The sequence below is a fragment of the Balaenoptera physalus genome, assembly GCF_965194825.1.
Source record: "Balaenoptera physalus genome assembly, chromosome: 9".
NCBI lineage: Eukaryota > Metazoa > Chordata > Mammalia > Artiodactyla > Balaenopteridae > Balaenoptera > Balaenoptera physalus.
Window position 1 is genome coordinate 36,182,631 of NC_138888.1, and position 23,365 is coordinate 36,205,995.

The 23,365-nt window shown below is 35.8% G+C and overlaps 1 protein-coding gene and 1 long non-coding RNA gene across 3 annotated transcripts in view; one reads left to right on the forward strand and one right to left on the reverse strand.

Annotated features, from left to right (window-relative positions):
- The window catches only part of LOC309666985, a 781,177-nt gene that overhangs the window by 417,104 nt on the left and 340,708 nt on the right, over positions 1-23,365 (forward strand). The window lies entirely within an intron of this gene.
- CENPW (centromere protein W) lies at positions 217-13,251 on the reverse strand (the record flags this gene model as incomplete). 2 transcript variants are annotated; one of them, XM_082475042.1, is made up of 3 exons in its annotated part: positions 12,940-13,247; positions 2,222-2,335; positions 217-360 (listed from the first exon to the last, which is right to left on the reverse strand). In XM_082475042.1, exons 1-3 carry the CDS (start codon positions 13,063-13,065, stop codon positions 334-336), a joined length of 267 nt encoding a protein of 88 aa, XP_082331168.1. In that variant the 5' UTR covers positions 13,066-13,247. The 2 variants fall into 2 exon arrangements, with proteins under 2 accessions (XP_082331168.1, XP_082331169.1); XM_082475043.1 differs by lacking the exon at positions 217-360 and having other exon boundaries at positions 2,218-2,295; positions 12,940-13,251.

Consider the following 23,365-nt stretch of genomic DNA (forward strand, 5'->3'; position numbering starts at 1 on the left):
AACTTAATTCTAAGAAATACATCTCTTCAAGCTACTTCACACACTAAGATTTCATTTTTGATATGTAAAACATCTGCAATACCAACAAAAAGGGAAGTAGCGTGAACTAAAGGCCACTTAAAATGAAACAATTCCTTAAAAACAAAGCTTATATAGCTCTATGTGTATACTTGAGATATTTCAATACCAGCAAAAAACATACAAACACACACATCCTTCAGCTAGCCAATATTTTAATACACAATATTAACTGCTATATAAAAAGTGCTTTTACGATCTGTTACCACCTAAAATAATACATCATATAATTTTCAAAAATGTGTTCTTTGACTTCTAACCTCTGCTCTTCTTTAGAATTACCTGTGAGGGGGAGAAAATGAAGATTCATATTATACCTATGCCAAATAAAACACAATTCCTCAACAAAAAGTTTAAAAGTCCTATGTGTATAGTATGCAAGTCTCTGAATTTATAAAACCCAATTTGGAATGTGATTAGGGAATCTTTTGCCTTATAAACGGTTTTAGACTTCTCTAAAATAGTATAATTCTCTCAAAGAATGTGAAACATGCCTAGATTCTCAAAATCTGGTTTTATAATAGTCACTTCTAGATGTTAATTTCTTCAATTGTGCCAAAAGTGTCCAGATTAATGGCTCCCAACTTGAGGTTTATAGACAATTTAGTAATTCGGAGAGTTAAGGAATGTTCCAAAACTTGAAAATCCTATTATGAATCAGGCATTTAACAACTATAAAGCAATACAAATCCACTGCAACACCAAATTTCTTGTATTCAGGCTGGAATTATATCAGAGACCAAGACTAGTCATCTCAAGCTGAAAAGCTTGTTAGGTAGATAATTTTTAAGACATGAAGCCCATAAGAGAAATTAAACAAAATGAGATCTTAAGTTGTAAAAGACAAGGAACATTAGAGACCAGAATATATCCAAAAATATTTTAAAGAACTTACCTACTTTTAGGTAAGTACACTTATAATTCATTAATAAAAACAAACCAACCCTAAATTTAAGACACACACATACACTCTTCAAGTTCTTAAGCCTTGCTTTACCTGCAGAAAGCACTTATATCAACTTTAATAGTACAGAAACTTGTTGAAATGTTTATAGTTGTAAGAGAATTTAAAGCCCCTTAAAAAATGCCAAGGCATGCCCATTTCTAGGCTTCCACAGAGGTCACAAAATAGGTTTATACCCTAGGCCAGTACTTCTCTGTTCTACAAGAAGTTAGTATAGGGACTGCAAAAGAATACTATGTACTCAAATGAATTTACAAAATTCTAAGTATATTATACACCCAAATTTACAAAATGCTAAATTAAACAGAGTTCAACAAATTACTGGTATATTTCTCATAACCTTTCATAACTTTACATAAATATAGTTATATAAAGACATTACTGTTGTGGGAAGTTGGATAAGGTACAGTGGAACTGTCTATACTATTTTTGCACCTTCTGTGAGTCTATAATTATTTCAAAAATATTAAATGTTAAACAAAAAAGCCTATAAAGAGGTAAACTGTCAAAAATAAGTCTCTCTCTCACATCATCCTCCAGTCAACCATGTGCCAATTTCTTGCATATTCTTACAGAAACAAGCTCTCTATACATAACATTGTGACTATTCAAGGAGGTATAGTATGTTAGGTTATATAAACTTATCTGACCCCAGAAGCCTTTCCTATTGGGGCATCTATTAACATCAAGTGAAAATAATCTTGGGAACATATATGGAAAAAACTCTGCCCTAGGCATCATACTATTACATTATACAGAAATATCAGTAAGAAGCAATCTTCTCTGCTTATATAAGCAATATGATTAAGAAGTCACTCAAATCTCAAAACAAATGTAGAAAAATCATTAGCTAAACTTAAAATGATCAAGAAGAAAGTTTTGATAAATTTCAAGGTAATAAACCTTCTCAGCTATATATAGGCTACTACATATCTCACAGATTAGCAGTCAAACATTCATTTTCCCCTAAATGGCAATAAAGCAATGGCCATGAATCTTTCCATCAGAAATCCATAATATACATAATAAAAAAAAATCTAACTCTGTAATTAAAACCCGTGAAAAGCCAAGCATCAACTCATTCAACAAAACTGAATAAGGAATCTAAACCAGGCAGAGGTGACGAACTAGGTGGTGTTTTAAGGCAACTGTGCTCAAGAAAAGAAATTCAGATCTTACCTTTGCTGCAGCCAGTACATGCTCCTTTTTAATGACTCCACACTTATTCTCACAAGCATTTGTCCGAGCCTCTTCTGCTAATCGATGAACAAGGAGTAAACAGTTCAGATGCACCTTTAAAAGAGAAAATGCAAAAGGATTTTTAAGCTCAAATACTGATGTTTGGAAATAATGACTTTTAAAAAGAATACCCCCGGGCTTCCCTGGTGGCGCAGTGGTTAAGAATCCACCTGCCAATGCAGGGGACACGGGTTCGAGCCCTGGTCTGGGAAGATCCCACATGCCGTGGAGCAACGAAGCCCGTGAGCCACAACTACTGAGCCTGCACTCTACAGCCCACAAGCCACAACTACTGAGCCCAAGCGCTGCATCTACTGAAGCCCGCGCACTCTAGAGCCCATGCTCCACAACAAGAGAAGCCACCACAATGAGAAGCCCACGTACCACAACGAAGAGTAGCCCCCGCTCGCGGCAACTAGAGAAAGCCACGCGCAGCTATGAAGACCCAACACAGCCAAAAATAATAAATAAGTAAAAATAAATAAATTTATAAAAAATTTAAAAAATTAAAAAATAAAAATAAAAAGAATATCCCCAATTTTAATGCTGTACTATTTACTACTGTGATTACATCAATTAACCTTTATTTAAAGTAACAGAATTCAGTTTAATATATGTCCATCTTAAGATTCCATAAAAAAGAGACTTAGTTATTACAATACATGAAACAAGTCTATGTAAAGCTGACCAAAGGCTATATATAGACAATAACATTACTCTAAAGGATCATTATATCAAAACTTAGGTAGGTCTCTATTAAGAAAAAATATTCCTGTTTCCCATTCCAACTAAATTTAAGTTTCCAATATAATTTAAAATTTCCCCCAAATTAAAAAAACATATCAAATATTGTACTTAAGGCTAGTCATCTCTCATTCTACAATCCAAGGTATAAAGATTTTGTAACCAGATATTTAATGTGAAATATCTAATCAAAAACATGTTAATAATTGAAATTTTAAAAGTTTATCGCATTTATATACAAAGGTCAAGTTACTTGTCTTCCAACAACATCAAAATAATCATATCTACTATTAATAATCTTAAAATTTCTTAAAAAGTAGCCTTAAACTACATAAAATAAGCAGACAATACAAAATTCCAAAGTCCACAAAGAACTGTAATTATATAAGATATTAGCATTGTGGGAAGCTGCATAAAAGGTAAGGGGAATTCTCTACTATTTTTGCCACTTCTTGTGAACCAATAGGTATTTCAAAATACAAAGCAAAAAGTCTGCAAAAGGATAGACTGACAAAACTAAGTCTCTCTTCCACATCATCCCCCAGTCAACTATGGTTGCCAGCTTCTTGCATATTCTTATAGAAACAACTTCTACATATTAGCGAAACATATACATGTACCATAATATATGTGTACATATAACATTATTTAACCTCACTATTTCAATATGTACATTTTGCTAAATATTTTACTCAAAATTCACTACCCTAACCAAAAAGGGCTACTCATTCTATATGCATATATATATAGCTTGAAAACAGCTGAAGTAGAGCTCAAACCCAAGCAAGAGAGAATGTAAAGTGAGTTGCAGTCCTATCTCATTTCTCCCTCTAGTATCACATCTAGTGCTCTTTTATTTAAATTACTGGTAACATCTCTATCCATTGCTTCTGCCATGTGCCTGAAGTCACTACCAACCTAGGTCCAATTAGATAGTCTCTTTAACATATAATTTATTTGATCATTTATATAATAGTACACACTCTTTGCAGTGAGAACAATTAATTAATACATAACACTTGGCAGAAGCAAGAAACTAAAATCCTGCAGGCTGTGGAATGAAAACCACATTCACAGAAACAGAGACAAAATGAAAAGGCAGAGGACTATGTACCAGATGAAGGAACAAGATAAAACCCCAGAAAAACAATTAAATGAAGTGGAGATAGGCAACCTTCCAAAAAAAGAATTCAGAATAATGACAGTGAAGATGAGCCAGGACCTCGGAAAAAGAATGGAGGAAAAGATTGAGAAGATGCAAGAAATGTTTAACAAAGGTTTAGAAGAATTAAAGAACAAACACCTAGAAGAATTAAAGAACAAACAAACAGAGATGAACAATACAATAACTGAAATGAAAAATACACTAGAAGGAATAAATACCAGAATAATTGAGGCAGAAGAACAGATAAGTGACCTGGAAAAAGAATGGTGGAATTCACTGCCATGGAACAGAATAAAGAAAAAAGAATGAAAAGAAATGAAGACACCCTAAGAGATCTCTGGGAAAACATTAAACGTAACAACATTCACATTATAGGGGTTCCAGAAGGAGAAGAGAGAGAGGAAGGACCCAAGAAAATATTTGAAGAGATTATAGTGGAAAACTTCCCTAACATGGGAAAGGAAATAGCCACCCAAATCCAGGAAGCACAGAGACTCCCAGGCAGGATAAACCCAAGGAGAAACATGCTGAGACACATAGTAATCAAACTGACACAAATTAAAGACAAAGAAAAATTATTAAAGGCAACAAGGGAAAAACAACAAATAACATGCAAGGGAACTCCCATAAGGTTAACAGTTGATTTCTCAGCAGAAACTCTACAAGCCAGAAGAGAGGCCACGATACATTTAAAGTGATGAAAGGGAAAAAGAAAAAGCTACAACCAAGATTATGCTACCCAGCAAGGACCTCATTCAGATTTGACGGAGAAGTCAAAAGCTTTATAGAAAATCAAAAGCTAAGAGAATTCAGCACCACCAAACCAGCTTTACAACAAATGCTAAAGGAACTTCTCTAAGTGGGAAACACAAGAGAAGAAAAGGACCTACAAAAACAAACCCAAAACAATTAAGAAAATGGTAATAGGAACATACATATCAATAATTACCTTAAATGTAAATGGATTAAATGCTCCACCCGAAAGACACAGGCTCACTGAATGGATACAAAAACAAGACCCATAGATATGCTGTCTACAAGGGACCCACTTCAGACCTAGAGACACAAACAGACTGAAAGTGAGCGGATGGAAAAAGGTATTACATGCAAATGGAAATCAAAAGAAAGCTGGAGTAGCAATACTCATATCAGATAAAACAGACTTTAAAATAAAGAATGTTGCAAGAGACAAGGAAGAACACTACATAATGATCAACAGATCAATCCAAGAAGAAGATATAACAATTATAAATATATATGCACCCAACATAGGAGCACCTCAATACATAAAGCAACTGCTAACAGCTATAAAAGAGGAAATCGACAGTAACACAATAATAGTGGGGGATTTTAACACCTCACCTACACCAATGGACACATCATCCAGACAGAAAATTAATAAGGAAACACAAGTTTTAAATGATACAACAGACCACCCAGATTAAATTGATATTTATAAGAATATTTATCATATTTATAATAAATGGATATTTATTCCATCCAAAAACAGCACAATCCACTTTCTTCTCAAGTGCACACGGAACATTCTCCAGGATAGATCACATCTTGGGTCACAAATCAAGCCTCAGTAAATTTAAGAAAATTGAAATCATCTCAAGCATCCTTTCCGACCACAATGCTATGAGATTAGAAATCAATTACAGGGAAAAAACATAAAATACACAAACACATGGAGGCTAAATAATATGTTACTAAATAACCAACAGGTCACTGAATAAATCAAAGAGGAAATCAAAAAATACTTAGAGACAAATGACAACAAAAATATGACGATCCAAAACCCATGGGATGCAGCAAAAGCAGTTCAAAGAGGGAAGTTTATAGCAATACAATCCGACCTCAAGAAAAAAGAAAATTCTCAAATAAACAATCTAACCTTACACCTAAAGGAACTAGAGAAAGAAGAACAAACAAAACCCAAAGTTAGCAGAAGGAAAGGAATCATAAAGATCAGAGCAGAAATAAATGAAGTAAAAACAAAGAAAACAATAGCAAAGATCAATAAAACTAAAAGCTGGTTCTTTGAGAAGATAAACAAAACTGATAAACCTTTAGCCAGACTCATCAAGAAAAAGAGGGAGAGGACTCAAATCAGTAAAAATTAGAAATGAACAAGGAGAAGTTACAACGGACACCATGGAAATACAAAGCATCCTAAGAGACTACTGCAAGCAATTCTATGCCAATAAAATGGACAACCTGGAAGAAATGGACAAATTCTTAGAAAGGTATAACCTTCCAAGATTGAACCAGGAAGAAACAGAAAATATAAACAGACCCATCACAAGTAATGAAATTGAAACTGTGATTAAATATCTTCCAACAAACAAAAGTCCAGGACCAGATGGCTCCACAGGTGAATTCTATCAAACATTTAGAGAAGAGCTAACACCCATCCTTCTCAAACTCTTCCAAAAAATTGCAGAGGAAGGAACACTCCCAGACTCATTCTACGAGGCCACCATCACCCTGATACCAAAACCAGACAAAGATACTACAAAAAAGGAAAATTATGGACCAATATCACTGATGAATATAGATGCAAAAATCCTCAACAAAATCCTAGCAAACAGAATCCAGCAACACATTAAAAGGATCATACACCATGATCAAGTGGGATTTATCCCAGGGATGCAAGGATTCTTCAATAAAAAATCAATGTGATACACCATATTAACAAATTGAAGAATAAAAACCATATGATCATCTCAAAAGATGCAGAAAAAGCTTGACAAAATTCAACTTCCATTTATAATAAAAGCACTCCAGAAAGTGGGCATAGAGGGAACCTACCTCAACATCATAAAGGCCATATACGACAAACCTACAGCAAACATCATTCTCAACAGTGAAAAACTGAAACCATTTCCTCTAAGATCAGTAACAAGACAAGGTTGTCCACTCTCACCACTATTATTCAACATAGTTTTGGAAGTTTAAACCACAGAAATCAGAGAAGAAAAGGAAATAAAAGGAACCCAAATCGGAAAAGAAGAAGTAAAGCTATCACTGTTTGCAGATGACATGCTACTATACATAGAGAATCCTAAAGATGCTACCAGAAAACTACTAGAGCTAAGCAATGCATTTGATAAAGTTGCAGGATACAAAATTAATGAACAGAAATCTCTTGCATTCCTATACACTAACAACGAAAGATCAGAAAGAGAAATTAAGGAAACAATCCCCTTCACCATTGCAACAAAAAGAATAAAATACCTAGGAATAAAGCTACCTAAGGAGGTAAAAAACCTGTTCTCAGAAAACTATAAGACACTGATGAAAGAAATCAAAGATGTCACAAACAGATGGGGATATATACCATGTTCTTAGACTGGAAGAATCAATATTGTGAAAAATGACTATTTTCTATGACTATGACTACCCAAAGCAATCTACAGATTCGATGCAATCCTTATCAAATTACCAATGGTATTTTTTTTTTTTTTTTTTTTTTTACAGAACTAGAACAAAGAATCTTAAAATTTGTATGGAGACACAAAAGAGCCCGGATAGCCACAGCAATCTTGAGGGAAAAAAACAGAGGTGGAGGAATTAGACTCCCTGACTTCACACTACACTACAAAGCTACAGTAATCAAGACAATATGGTACTGACACAAAAAGAGAAATACAGATCAAGGGAACAGGATAGAAAGCCCAGAGATCAACCCACGCACCTATGGTCAACTAATCTATGACAAAGGAGGCAAGGAGATACAATGGAGAAAAGACAGCCTCTGCAATAAGTGGTGCTGGGAAAACTGGACAGCTACATGTAAAAGAATGAAATTAGAACACTCCCTAACACCATACACAAAAGTAAACTCAAAATGGATTAAAGACCTAAATGTAAGACCAGACCAGACACTATAAAACTCTTAGAGGAAACCACAGGAAGAACACTCTTTGACATAAATCAAAGCAAGATCTTTTTTGACCCACCTCCTAGAGTAATGGAAATCAAAACAAAAATAAACAAATGGGACCTAATGAAACTTAAAAGCTTTTGCACAGCAAAGGAAACTATAAATAAGATGAAAAGACAACCCTCAGAATGGGAGAAAATATTTGCAAACCAATCAATGGATAAAGGATTAATCTCCAAAATATATAAACAGCTCATGCAGATCAATATTAAAAAAACAAGCAACCCAATCCAAAAATGGGCAGTAGACCTAAATAGACATCTCTCCAAAGAAGAGAAACAGATGGCCAAGAGGCACATGAAAAGATGCTCAACATCACTAATTATTAGAGAAATGCAAATCAAAACCACAATGAGGTATCACCTCACACCAGTTAGAATGGGCATCATCAGAAAATCTACAAACAACAAATGCTGGAGAGGGTGTAAAGAAAAGGGAACCCTCTTGCATTGTTGGTGGGAATGGAAATTGATACAGCCACTATGGAGAACAGTATGGAAGTTCCTTAAAAAACTAAAAATAGAATTACGATATGACCCAGCAATCTCACTACTGGGCATATACCCAGAGAAAACCATAATTCAAAAAGACACATGTGCCCCAATGTTCATTGCAGCACTGTTTAAAATAGCCAGGTCATGGAAGCAACCTAAATGCCCACCAACAGACAAATGGATAAATAAGATGTGGTACATATATACAATGGAATATTACCCAGCCATCAAAGGGAACGAAACTGGGTCATCTGTAGAGACGTGGATGGACCTAGAGACTGTCATACAGAGTGAGGTAAGTCAGAAAGAGAAGAACAAATATAGTATATTAATGCATATATTTGGAATTTAGAAAAATAGTACAGATGAACCAGTTTGCAAGGCAGAAACAGAGACACAGATGTAGAGAACAAATGTATGGACACCAAGGGGGGAAAGCGGGGGCGGGGATGAATTGGGAGATTGGGATTGACATATATACACTAATATGTATAAAACTGATAGCTAATAAGAACTTGCTGTATAAAAAAATAAAATTAAAGAAAAACACACAATACTTAACTCTCCCCAACAGTTCACTAAATGTTAAATAACTAGGTAATGTGGTGCTTTAAATTATTATGCGGAAATCTTTAGTGGATTGTTATAGATGCTTAAGAATGTTTTAGTGATATTTGGGGAAAGCAGAGGAGTTTGGGAATTTAAATTTAACATGATAAAGAACCTATGGAAGGAGATATTCTTTTGGTACTTTTTTGATGCACTGTCTTGTTTAATTCTCACAAAAACTCTGAGCTAAATCACCCAATCCTGATTCTTTACATTATACCATGTCATTTAAAATTTCTTTAAACTTCCAATGATATACCATTTCCTTCTGCAACAAAAGTACTCCATAACATGGCTCCATTTCCTCCGTTAATCTGTATTTTCTACTTCTAAAGCTAAATATCTTCCAGATGCCTCATGAAAAATTCCAAATTCCTTAATACTAAACCCCACTTGACTAGGCTTTTCTAATTTCATCTCTCACCTTTCCCAACTTTCAGTTCTATACTAGGTCTTTTGAACTTCTTTCAGTATTCAAATACAAGTTTGCCTACAGCCATGCTACTGGTTTATAGACTTCTCTAAAAAGCCCAATTCCTCCCAATATGTAAGGTTATATAGATCCATGGCACCCTGAACTTCTTATCACTGTACGTACTACATACATTAGGCAGCAATTTCTCACCTGTCTTCTTCAATGTACTATAAGGGCAAAACCATGTCTATCTTCCCAGACATTATATCCCCAGTGACCTTTAGCCCATGGCCCAATATGCAGTAGGTTGTCAATTATTATTGCATGAGAAAAAGATCTATCCATATCTCCCCAAATTAGGCAAAAAAATTTTTTAGCCAATCCCAAATAAACCACACTCTGTTTTGAGGCTTGAGTCCTTTACTCTTCATGGGCATGAATCATAGATACTGAATTAATATTACTTTTTTTTAATGTCAGAATTTTTTTTTTAAACAACCTATTTCTCTGTAATAAAACAGTTAATTGAGTGGTGTCACTCAAGTGCACTAAGGTTTAAATTAAAATGGTCAGAACAAAAGCAAATTTTATGGTTTCAGCTAGACATTCAATCCTGAAAGCCATTCCATCAAGAACTTACACTTTGGAAAAATAAAAAATCAGCTTGCTTGAAAGGTAAACCAAAAGATAATTTACAAAGAGGTATCCCTTTGACAGTCACAGGTGACCAAAAGACTGGGCCAGCCTGACTTCCTCCCCACTTCCTCACAGCACTTCTGAGTTTTACATAAACTGTAAGTACCCAGATATTTGCACAATATTCCTTAGTGATAAATCTAAAAACTGAGTCACAAGAAAGCCGAACAATTTGAGATTAACATACACTCACCAGTATTGGCCCTGCTGATATACAATCAAATAAGTCATAAAATAAAACAACAATAAAAAGCCAGTGCAGAAGAATATGAAGTAACACAAGGAAGTTATAAGTAAAATGTTAGAAATATCAATCCGCATATAGTCATCATCACTCCCAACTTTAATTGTACACTCAGAATGTTCAAGGTATTATGCTAAACACCAGGAATACAGTAAGTTCCCAATTCAAAGTTCCCAGTCCAATGGGAGAATGAAACCTAATTAAAGACAAATGTGTTACAGTAGATGATACTGGAAGGTAAGATTGATCCTTTCTAAGACCATGAAGGAAGGCTTCACCGAATAACAGCCATTTGAACTGAATTTTGAAATAACTGAAGTTTGAGAAGCAGAGTGGAGTGAGGACATCTTCAAACAGAAGAACTATCTTATGCAAAGACATCATAAAAGTAGATTAGTTCTGTGTTAAAGATAATGGAAGACACAAAAGGAGATACGTATGGTTCCTTCCCCTCAAGAAGCTGCATACCGCACTGGGAGACAACACTGACATATAAACCTTAGAGAACAGTGTCAGCGTCCCAGTAGCTAAACTGTATGATGTACACTCTTACGGCTATCAAAGTTCAGAAAAAAAAAACAGACTACCTTAATTGTAGAGAAGTTTATGGATGATGTGGGACACCTGCTGGGTAAGATAATTAAGTACCAATGGCAAGCAGAAAACCGTAAGTAAAGAAACCAGAGTGATGCATGGCATATACAAGACGGTGAAGGAGAAATAATCAAAGCCAAAGACAAGCATACAGTCTAGTAATAGATGGTAGCAAAAAGAACTTCCATTCCCCTACCACTGCAAATGCTTAGAATTTCACCTCCCCTTCTTTCCTGTACCACCTGGATCCCACTCCACAATCGAGTCCTCCTGTCCAGGGGTCACTTGGGCCAGGCAAGTGTGGATGTGGGAGGAATCTGACTACTTGAGAAATTTCTGCCCAACAATCTACACCAACTGGTAGTATCCCAGATTCTAGAGCAGGTACATTTCCTCCCCCCTCCATTTATTGAGAGAACCCCAGCACCAGCGAAAACTTCAGAATAAATTACCTAAAATTCTTTTGAAAATCAATTTCACTTTAATACAGCTCACTTGTGCCACCTCAATCACCACCTTGGGGAAAGGAGGGTAATAAAACAGTATATATTGTCTTTTCTTACAGGGTCTAAAAAAAGGAACAAAAAAGGACAGGAGATATTAGAAGGGCTACTTTTCCAAGGAAAAAAAAGTTGTTTTGCCTCAGAGAAAGGATAAGTGAAGACAATTCTATAGTAATTTAGCAAAAATAGAAACCCTAAAATTAGAGGAGGCAGTAGAGAGTGGCAGAGGCTGTAGAGAAAAGAGGTGGGGCGGGGGGGGGGGGGTACAATGTAGCTTAAGAAGAGATGGAATGATGTATTGTGAAGCCACCCTCCATGCCATATATCCCTATTATCCACAATTCTTCATCCTTGATCTCGGGGAAATTAGGTGCCCACCTGTAGTGGCTCCTTACTCAAAGAGCTCTTGTAACAAACCACAGGAGGTGCCTCCTATGGTTTAAACCTAGGGAAACAGTGTTCATTCTGCTAGAGGGATATATATTCCAGGCATTCAACATAAAAACTCTTAATTTATTTCAAAACAGAAATATTACACAGTGGTTTGGTTGTGGTTATTTATCATGTGAGCATTATGCTGCAGTTACTATGAGTCAGAGAAACTTTTAATGGTTGGGCTTGAAAACTAAACTAACAGGTGTTCTATTTGTCTAGGAAAACGAATTCACGTTTGGGAGCATACTACTTACAAATAAACTTTTGGGTCAGGGTTCTTTAGTAAATAAGCTAAAGTAGAGGAAACGGCAATATATTTGTTTAACAATGTAAAAAGAAGGGGAAGAAAAGAAGGCAAGGAGAAAGGCACTTTTGAAAGGCATGTCAGTAATGCCTTTTACAATATTTAAATGAAAATAACCCAGCCTGAATTCCAAAATCTATTTTTTTTTTAATGTATCCTTTGAACCTTTGCAAATTACACTAAGCACAGTACCAGACTGTGCTCCTGAATAGCGATATTGAAAAACTATAAGCAGGAACTTAACGTTAGTTTTCTCCTTAAATTGATGTGGCTAATAGCCTCCTGTAAAAAAAGGTCAGGATATCTACATTTCAGAGGACCCCAAAACAACTCAGCATCAGGAATACTAACTGATATGCCAGGCTGGGGCAAACCCGCCCAGTTTGCTGCGAACACCTCAAACGTAGGCCTGAAAGCTAGACTGGCTGGGGGCGGCGAAATAAAGGCTGGGGGTTATTTCCCCTGTCTCCGCCCCACTTCCAGTCCTAGAAGGGACAAAATCTCACCAGTAGGTCGCTATTTGTCTCCAGACGGAGGTGAGGCTTCCGTTGCTTGAAGACGCGCTTTAGAAAACCGCGGGGAGCCTTCCGCTTTATCAGCTTCCTCTGCGAGACTGTTGTCGAGAGCGCCATCCTCTCCCTCCAGCTCGGGCACCACCCGCCTGAGCTTCCTAGGTCCTCCCTGCGGCGTACTGCAGCTCACGCCCGCGGGGACACCGAGAACCCCCGACTCCGAAGCTTCTACAGGCCCTGAGACCAGGCCGCAACGTTTGAATCCGCCGCCAATTGAGCGCGCCTGGCGCCCGGTAGTGACGTCAGCACGCTCAAGCCCCGCCCCCCTCGGCGCCTGGCTGTTGATGGAACACACCCTCGGTGAGCGCCCCGTGACGTAATAGACGGGAGAGGAGTGCGGCTTTAGCCTTTAGCACTAGCTCTTTGAAACAATTTCTCCAGTGTTCGATAGAGACGTTGGGAAATTGTGGAAAATGTTGGTATGCCAAAGCAGCCACACTTACTGTCCCAGCTTTCATTCTCTACTGAGCCTAATACCAATGAAAGAAAAAGTAGATGAATAGAAAGAAGTCTATGATGTTTCATCAGGATTCTTGAAGAACCAGTGGCTTCCTAGCAAGGCATGCTTTTCTGATATTAATAGCTAACGTTTTTCACTTTTACGTAATTTTATGTTATCTTATCTGAGGTCTTTTCATGATTCAAGCTTTTCTTTACAAATGCTGCTCCCTTTAATTTTAAGGCCCCTACACTTAACCTTGCAATAACTTCTGTTGTAGTTTAAATGCTACCTCATTGAATCCTTCTTTTCCAAGCAATTAACTCTTCCATCTTCTGTGCTACCCCTGTAAGTGGTTCTCAGACATCATCGTGCATCACCTGAAGCACCACCCCTTGGTTTCTTGGTTCAGTAGGTCTCAATGGGACTTGAGAATTTGCATTTCTAACAAGTACTCAAGACATGTTGGAACACTGTTAGTCTGACCACTCTGAAATCACTGTGATGTTATTTGTAATTACCTCTACTACTAATGCTGTAGGAGTTGTTGTGTTGTGCTTTCAATATCCACATAGATCCTTCTATCTGGCCTCCCACTTTCAAGATCTCCTTTCTGCCAATAATCTTATCTTTCATCCTATAAGCCATTTACATCTGTGGTCATACACTAGGCCTTGTCATTACTAATACCCTTCCATATTCTCAATTCAGTTGTCTTACTCTTCAACCTTATCTCTGGAACTCACTTCCTCCAGTATCCCCACTTCAACAATTCTTACATGCTACTGGATCACTGTCCTCTCTGTCTCTACCATGTCCCTAACCTTAATCTATTTTTTATTCTCCTTCCTGTGGCCTATTGTACATCACCATAATATCCTCTTGCATTTATCCTTAACTCTCTAGTCAGGCTCTTTTTTTCCCTCATACTCAATTGACAAAAACCCAACCCTGCTTATGTTAAAATCTCAATTCATTCTGTATTTGCATCTGTACATTGATGTTGTCTTAAGAAAAACATGCAAGTTTGTGTCTGGTCTCAATGTAAATACATGACCATTTTATTGAGCCTCTAAGTACTGCCTGCAGTCTTTTGCTGTTTCTGAAGTCCATTCATTCACCCATTCTCTTCTTCAAGTCTCCCTACACTCCCTACCCCATCCTAACCCTCAGTTGATGACATTGTTTTAATAACAAAATAGAAGCACCCCATAGAGACTTTCCACATGCTCCCACCACATCTACCCATCAATCTCCATCTGCTCCCATGGATGAACCATCTGTCTAAGGCCAACTAATCCACTTGTGCCCTAGATCCCAGTTCACTCCCTTTCTTAAGGACATCCTCTAGCGAGTCTCCCCTATTTTGCTTCATGAATTTTCCTTCTTTGCTGAATTTTCTTTTCATCTGCATAAACACATGCTATAATATCTCCAACCTTTTGAAAACTCTTTCTGGATCTTATATTTAGCAACTTCCTTTTCATTTTTTTCACAGAAAAACTAGACAGGATTGGCTAAATTTTATGTCTCCAATTCCTTTCCTCCCATTCTCTCTTGAAGCCACTGCAATCAGACTTTAGTACCTATCTCTCCACCAAAATTATTTTGGTTAACATGATCAATAACACTTTTAAATCCAGTGGTCATTTCTCAGGCTTCAGTTTATTTGACTAACCAGGAATATTTGTTGGGTTTTATGATTGTTTCCTCCAAGAAACATTTTCTTTAATTGGATGCTATTCTCTTTTGGTTTTCCTCCTACCTGATGGCCTTTTAGTCTCCTTTTCTGGTTTCTTTGTGTTTTTTATCTCTAAATCCTGGAGTATCCCAAGACTTAGTCCTCAGATTTCTTCTCTTCTCTATCTACATTCACTCTATGACCTCCATCCAGTACCATGGCTTTAAGTACCAAATGTACATCTCCAGTTGATTCTCTTCCCTAATCAGACATGCATATTCAATTCTTCATTGAACTGGAATTTTTTAAAGTCATCTTAAATTTAACACATTCAAAATTAGCTCTTGATACATCCCTGTACCCCCAAACTGATTCTCCCACCATCTTCCCAGTCACAGCTGATAACACTTTCATCTTTTCAATTACTCAAGCCAAAATCTTGGAGTCAACCTTGGCTCCTCACTTTCTTTCCCCCCATATTCAATTTTTCAGCAAATTCTGTCCCCTCTACTTGCAGTATCTTATCACTTTTGGCCAAGCCACCATCATCTCTCACTTGGATTATTGTGCAAAACCCTCCTGTGTCTCAGCCTGTTTCTATTTATCCTCAACAGAAGAGCCAAATTTAACTCAGATTATGTCACTCTTCTCCCCAATCCCCTTCCATTTCCCTCAAAATAAAAGTCCCTACAATGACTTATGAAGCGTTATCTGTCCCCTAAATGCAAAGAAACCTATGAATATACAGTTAACTCTTGACCTGATCTCCCACAATTCAGCAGCTCACTCTCTTCCAGCTATATTAGACTCCTTGATTGCTCTCAGACATACCTGAAATCCAGCAGATATGCCAACCACCCCCCCATCAGGTGTTTACACTTACTATTCCCTCTGCCAAGAATATTTTTCCCCATTCATCTTCGTAAGTGTCTCCATCATCTTTTTCAGGTCTCTGTCAGTATCACAAAGACCTTCTATTTAAAATAGGAACTCCACACATATGTACTTAGAAACACACATGTGCACACACATACCCGGATCCAGTAGTGTGCAGAAACTGACATATATTCCCAGCTCTTGTGTTCAGTGACGTTACATCAGTAGCTAGAAATTGGTCATGGTAGAAGGATTTACGTCACGGGAACTGGCAAATTTTGTTTTTTTCTGGAAAGCAAGTGGTTAAACATTTACCAACATAACACTGCACATATCCCTGCCAACCTGAACATCCTAACACTTTCAGTGGGTTATTTTTCTCTGTAGCACTTTTCACTATCTAATATTAGCTTCTGCATATGGAAAAATGTTATTGTAGCTCTATCTATATAATAGAAATAATTGGAGACAACGTTAATAAAGGGGGGAATGGAAACACATATTGTCATATGTATGTTTCCTATTGCTATTATCACAAACTTAATAGCTTAAAACAAAGCAAATGTATCATCGTATAGTTCTACAGATCAGAAATCCTAAAATCAAGGTGTCAGCCTTCCTCCTAGAGGCTCTAAGGGAGAATCTGTTTCCTCGCCTTTTCCACCTTCTAGGGGCCACTTCCATTCTTTGACTCAAGGCCCCTTCCTTTATCTTCAAAGCACATCACTGTACCCTCTGTTTCTATCAGCACATCTTTTTCTGACTCTGATCCTCCTGACTTCTTCTAAGAACCCTTGTTATTAAATTGGGCCTACCCAGATAATCCAGGATAATCTTCCCATTTTAAGATTCTTAATTTAATCAAATCTTCACATTCTCTTATTCTCTAGTTAACATTTTCAGATGCTAGAGATTAGGGCACTGACATCTTGGTGGAGAAGGGCATTATTCTGCCTACCACAGGCTCTCTTCCTGGACTTAATTCTAGAGTAGGGCTGTTCAGTAGAAATTTCTTCAGTGATGGATGTGTTTACCTTCTCTGTCCAATATAGTAACACGTGGCTGTTGAGCATTTGAAATATGGCTAGTGTGACTAACAATATTAATCTCATTTAAATGTGATTAATTTACATTTAATAGCCATGTGTCACTAGTGGCTACCATAGTGGGCAGTGCTGTTAGAGCAAACTAATAGGTAACTCTAACAAGTCATTCTCTGCAATAGTTTTGTAGGTTGGTAGAAGCCAAGGAACAGGAATCAAAGAGAATTTTCAATTTATCTGCATTTTTCATAACTTTTACAATGAAAATACCGTTTTTAAATTTTTTACATATTTAAAAGAATAGTTGAATAGAATATGAGGGTAATAACTGTATTTATCCCTGTAATGAAGCATGTCCTTGTACATTATCTTATTTGATCTTAACAAAACTATGACATTAGTAAGGATGGTATGGATGTTATTATTTCTGTTTTACATTAAATTAAATGGTCATAGAGTTTGAGTAGCTCAAAGTAGAAGAATTTATGTGGAAAATTTAAGGCATTAACCTGTGTTTTAATTTTCTGATATGTCATACTGTCTTTAAGTGTAAGAGAAGCATCTAAATTCTGCTTAGTTGCTTTCCTAAAATAAAGTTTTTTATTTATTTTTTTATAGACTTTCACCTTCATTTACTAAAGAATCACAGAGGAGGGGCTTCCCTGGTGGCGCAGTGGTTGAGAATCTGCCTGCCAATGCAGGGGACACGGGTTCGAGCCCTGGTCTGGGAAGATCCCACATGCCGTGGAGCGGCTGGGCCCGTGAGCCACAATTACTGAGCCTGCATGTCTGGAGCCTGTGCTCCACTACAAGAGAGGCCGCGACAGTGAGAGGCCCGCGCACCGCGATGAAGAGTGGTCCCCGCTTGCCACAACTAGAGAAAGCCCTCGGACAGAAACGAAGACCCAACACAGCCATAAATAAAATAAATAAAAATAAACATAGAATAATCATTTAAAAAAAAAAAAAGAATCACAGAGGAAAACATTGGAAAATTTCATCATAACCTAAATTTTCAAAATGGCCTCCTTTTCTTTTACAGTTTTTCGGTAATTTAAGTTCCTTTGATTCAACGGGTTAAAAATCATGAGGCAGCTAACCCTATCCCACACAACTAGAATCTTCCCCCAAAACTGGAAGTGCCTTGAGTGATGACAGCACTTGACTCCACATCCAGGGAATGTAAAAGGGAGACTAGATAGGAAGGACAAGATCTGGACAGGATCTTGACACCAGAAGGATAAATACATCCCTTTCTTTATCCCAACTTGTTCTTCTTCTAATGTAAATTTTGCCCTCATCTGAAAAGGGCAAGGCCTCTTTGATACTGCTGTTTACTTTGGGAAGACAAAAATAAAATGTATTCAAGGAAAATTATTGAAGGATTTCCCCCCTCTCATGCTATTCTAAGGACTTGCTGTACATGAGAAACAATTATATTAAGCTATCAAGAATTTTTGTCTTTTGTTGATGACATTTGTTGGTGTCTATTAAGATTCTTTTTAAAACAATGATGCACTTGTTTTTCAGAATCTGTCCTAAGGAAATTACCCCTAAATATAAGGTACATTTTATGCACAGAGTTTTTAAAAAATTTTTTTAAACATGTCTAATGTGTAAATTTGGGTGCATACATTCAGTTAAGTATTATTATGGCCATATTAAAAATGACATTTATGAAAGTTGTTAATAGCCTAGAAGAAGGTCCATGTTAGGGCCAAGTGGGAAAAAAATACCTACATACCAAATTAAATATAATATGATCCCAAGAATATTGAATGCATGCACACACACACAACACTGGGAGGAAACATACCAAAATATGAACAGTTTTTAGGTATTGGGACTATGGATAATTTTGTTTCATTATTTTAAATGTTAACCAATATTCTGTAATAAACATACTTAAAACAAGAAATAATAAGATGTTTCATATTTTAGGTAATTGATGTTGTATATGGTTTAAGTGTTTACTGAATGAATTTCATTAAAATACATTAAAAATTTCATTAAAGTACTTCATTTAAAATACATTAAAATAAAGAAAATTATTTACATTAGAAAACCTAAAAACTTAATTGACAATACTTTCTGTTGTTTGACATAATCTTGGAAAACAATTTGATTTTACTTTTCATAAATTGTACTAATGCATACATATGGAATATGTTACTAGGTAATGTATTACTCTGAATCAACATTTTTGGATCATTTTAAATGAAATGAATGACTTAGAAGATTATTTCTGACTTGTACTTTTGTGCTTATCAGCAAAACGTTACAAAAAGTGTTGACAGTAACTAACACTATTTAGGTTGAATCATAGTTTGCAAAAGGTTTTGACACATTGTGTTGTTTGGTCCTTAAAATATCGTGTTGATTATAATAATGATTAAAATAAAAATTTCAATCAGCTAGATGAAGCACAGTTGCCAAAAATTTCTGTAACTTTAAAACACCTTTGTCAGGGCTTCATTCATCATTTGCGAGATACAGAATTTCACAAAATTTTGGAACGTGCACTATTTCAGTTTTTTATCAGTCCAGTGGTTTATAAGACAAATTACTCCAGGAGGTTTGGAAATTTTCACCTAACTTGTATGGTCTCTTAATTAATATTCATATTTCAAATGTTTAGCTCAGCTAAGTACATCTGTTCTTCCCCTCTTCCCCTCACTGATTACCTCATTTTTTAGATTGCATATGGAGTGGTTACAGGGATACAAATCTCTTTTCCAGTATTGATGAAAGATATTGGCTTTGAAACGAATTCTTGTTATGAATGCCAGAAAATTTAGACTTCTTGATGTATTTTCCATGATAAAAGATGCCTTCGAAGTAGGACATAGTAATCCATAAGAAATGGATATTAGGAAATACTAAGTGGAAATAAAAATCGTAACTTAGAGTAAAATCTACATTGCTAACAATAATTTTTCTGTAACATTTTATTATCAGTTTATACACTATGAAGAATAACTGCTACTAGAACATTATTTGGAACAGGATAGGGCAAGAGAAATACTGCAATCTAACAATTTTACTCAGCTGGTAATAGGCCCATATCTAATCATCAGTATTTTTTTTTTTTAATTTCATGACTCCAGAGAGTTTTCAAACTGGCAACGCTTTCCATGAATAAATTAATAAGAATTCTGTAAGAAAGCTAAATGACATCAATTGGTTAATTGTCAAGAAAACAAGAATAAACTAACCATTTATTGCCAGGTAATACTTTTTGTCTTAAATCCCTAAAAAAGCCATGACATTTATCTGGGGGGAAAAAAAAACACAAGAATTTTTAAGAAAAGGAGGAAAATTTCAAATTACTTATTATTTAGCAACTTTTATTGGAAAGTTAGAGGAGAAAGAGACCAAGGCTATAATGAAGAAAGTAATACACTTTCCTCTCCCACTCCAGGCTTCCCAGTCTGGATCAGGCATAAGGGAGAGAGAAGCTTTAAACTGGGTAAGAGTTCAAAGTTTTTATTTTTTCTCTGGATTGAATTGCAATGATGGGATGATTATGAGACTAGACTAGACTTTTTATCATCAAAACAGAGGGGCTTTTAGTTTATTACCTAAGAGAGACAGTAAAATCCTGAGATTTCCATCTAAGAAAGAAAAAAAAGAACACGTTTGGAGGGAGAACGAGAGAAGGGATAAAGTTAGTTTCTGCTTACACTTCATCAAGTCTGTCTTTTTCAGTCAGTTCAGCCTTAAAATATATAAAAAAGAAGTTTTATTCTTTGTATTTACCACGTGTCAGGAATTGCTCTGAACACCTAACAAGCAAGATTGAATTTAATCTTCTCTAGGCCTTTAGAGGTTAAGTGCCATCATTATCTTCATTTACATGGAAGGAAAGAGAGACCCAGAGATAACTTTCTAAAACTTGCACATTCAGTATATGGTGGAAATGAAATTTATCACCCAAAAAACTGGAAACATAAAATGCCCAGTTAAATAAATGTAGTGTTTCCATGGAGTGCCATGCACTCACTTAAAATAATGATTTTAATCACCAGGTAGAAATATGTAATTTGCTTTATATCTTTTGTTTAAAAAAAGCTTATTAAAAACGGCTAGAAGAAAAATCACAAAATGTGAATAAAGGGTATCAATTTATGGGTCATTTTTTTCTCTGTAATTTCTTACTTATTTAATGTGGTGACATTACTTCTCTATAGGAAAATACATTTATAATAAAATGGGGAGAGGAATTCACTTTTTAAAATTTTGATCAAATCTAGTCAAAGTGATTTATATTTTAAAAATTGATTTAAATGAGGTTTTTCGTACAGCTGACCCTTGAACAACATGGGTTGAACTACTGGGGTCCACTTATACGTGGATTTTTTTCCAGTAAATACGTACTACACAATCAGATTGAATCCATGGATGTGAAACATCCGATAAGGATAATTTACCTACTGTAGTGACCAGGATTTTCGACTATGGTGGGTGTCAGTGCTCTTAACCACTGCATTGTTCAAGGGTTAACTATATTATGAGACTAGCAAAGGCAGTAACAAAAATGTCTTACTCGTTATGGAAAACTGATTTTTTAACATGGACACATCCTTAAACTTGATCTTCTGTAAGCACATCAGTGCTCCAGCAAGAACAAAGGATTAAGTGGAAATGAAGCACATGCCCCTTTCTTTAGGGTCAGTATGTGAAAGTCACATATACAGTTGGCCCTCCAGATCAGCAGACGTGGAACCAGCCCACTGTACTGTGCCATTTTATATAACGGACTTGAGCATGGGGAGTTTGGTATCTGCGGGGAGGGGAGGGTCCTGGAACCAACTCCACCCCCTCAACTGAGGGACAACCATACCATATCATTTCTATTCCTCTGGACAGAACTCTGATACATGACCACACCAAGATGTAAGTTGGGGTAGAAAATGCTATTTGTATTTGGGCTACAATGTACCTAGCGAAAAACCAAAGAATGTGTAATAACAAGCAGCCTCTGACACTGGAGGTTTTCCTGGAAGTCAGTATGAGTAGAGATTAAAATGGATTTTGAAGTCAAATAAACTGGAATCAGAGTACACATCTGCCACTTATTAGCTTTGAGAACTTGGGCAAGTGGCTTAATCTCTCTTAACATGAATTATATTATCTTAAAAGGGGGAAATACCTAATACTATCACTATAGGGTACATTTCCCAGATTTTGGCTACCTTACTGTTTTTGTAGGAAATAATTATTGTGTGACTCTTGTAAAGCTGTCCTCACATGGACAATTTTCTGTTTATATCAAGTGCTCCCATAATGGTTTGTCATTATGTTCTCTAAGATATTTTCCTACCAAAAATTAATTAAATATTAAGTTATATGATTAGTTCAATTATCATAATCATACACCAAACATAAAGATGTGCTTTAAAAGAAAAAAGCTTGTATTTGACTGCACAGCAGATGATGACAGCAGTATCCTTGTATTATCCTCCAAGTTTCTATCCTCTCTACCCATTTACCTCTGTACATAAATTTATAATGCAAAATTAGAGAACATGTAAAGAAACTAACCAAGAGCAGCAAAAACAAGAGAAGTAACAGTCACCTGAAGTAGAGCCTGAAGAACATCAGATGAAGAAATGACTGAATAAAGATATAAATGTTTAAAATTTTTAAATTAAAATTAACAAGTCATTACCAAAAACTGAAGCCAGCCATATTTTTAAAAATTAAAATAACAATACATTTTAAAAGAATATTATTTTAAATTAAATAATTAAATAGGACATTAGAAACAGCAAAATAGAAAAGTAGTAACTTGTAAATTGAGGAAATTATAAAGTGATGGAAAAGATGAAAGAGAATTTTTAAAATATGGAGAAAAATTATAGGAGTTCCAGGAGGAGAGAATAGACAAAACTGAAGAGAAGAAATAGTCAAAAGATAATGGCTAGAATTTTCCAGAACTGAATTTTCACCTTCAAGAAACATGCATCTCAGGCAGGATAAATAAAACAAAATCTACACCTAGAAACATGTTAGAAAAACTGCTTAGTATTACCATTGGCAAAGGAAATATGGTAAATGCATCTAGAGATTAATCACAGCCTACAAAAGAAGAAAATTAAGCTAAGAATATAATTCTTGATAGTAAGCATGGAAGCCAAAAGATAGTGAAAAAACAACTTCAAACTATTTAAAGCTAATAACACTCAATGTAGGATTTTATAACTAAACCATCATTCAGAAATGAGGGCAATAAAAAAGACATTTTCAGACAAACAAGAAAATGATCATTACCATCAATAACTTTTACAGAAAGAATGCCTAGAGGATGTCCTTCAGGAA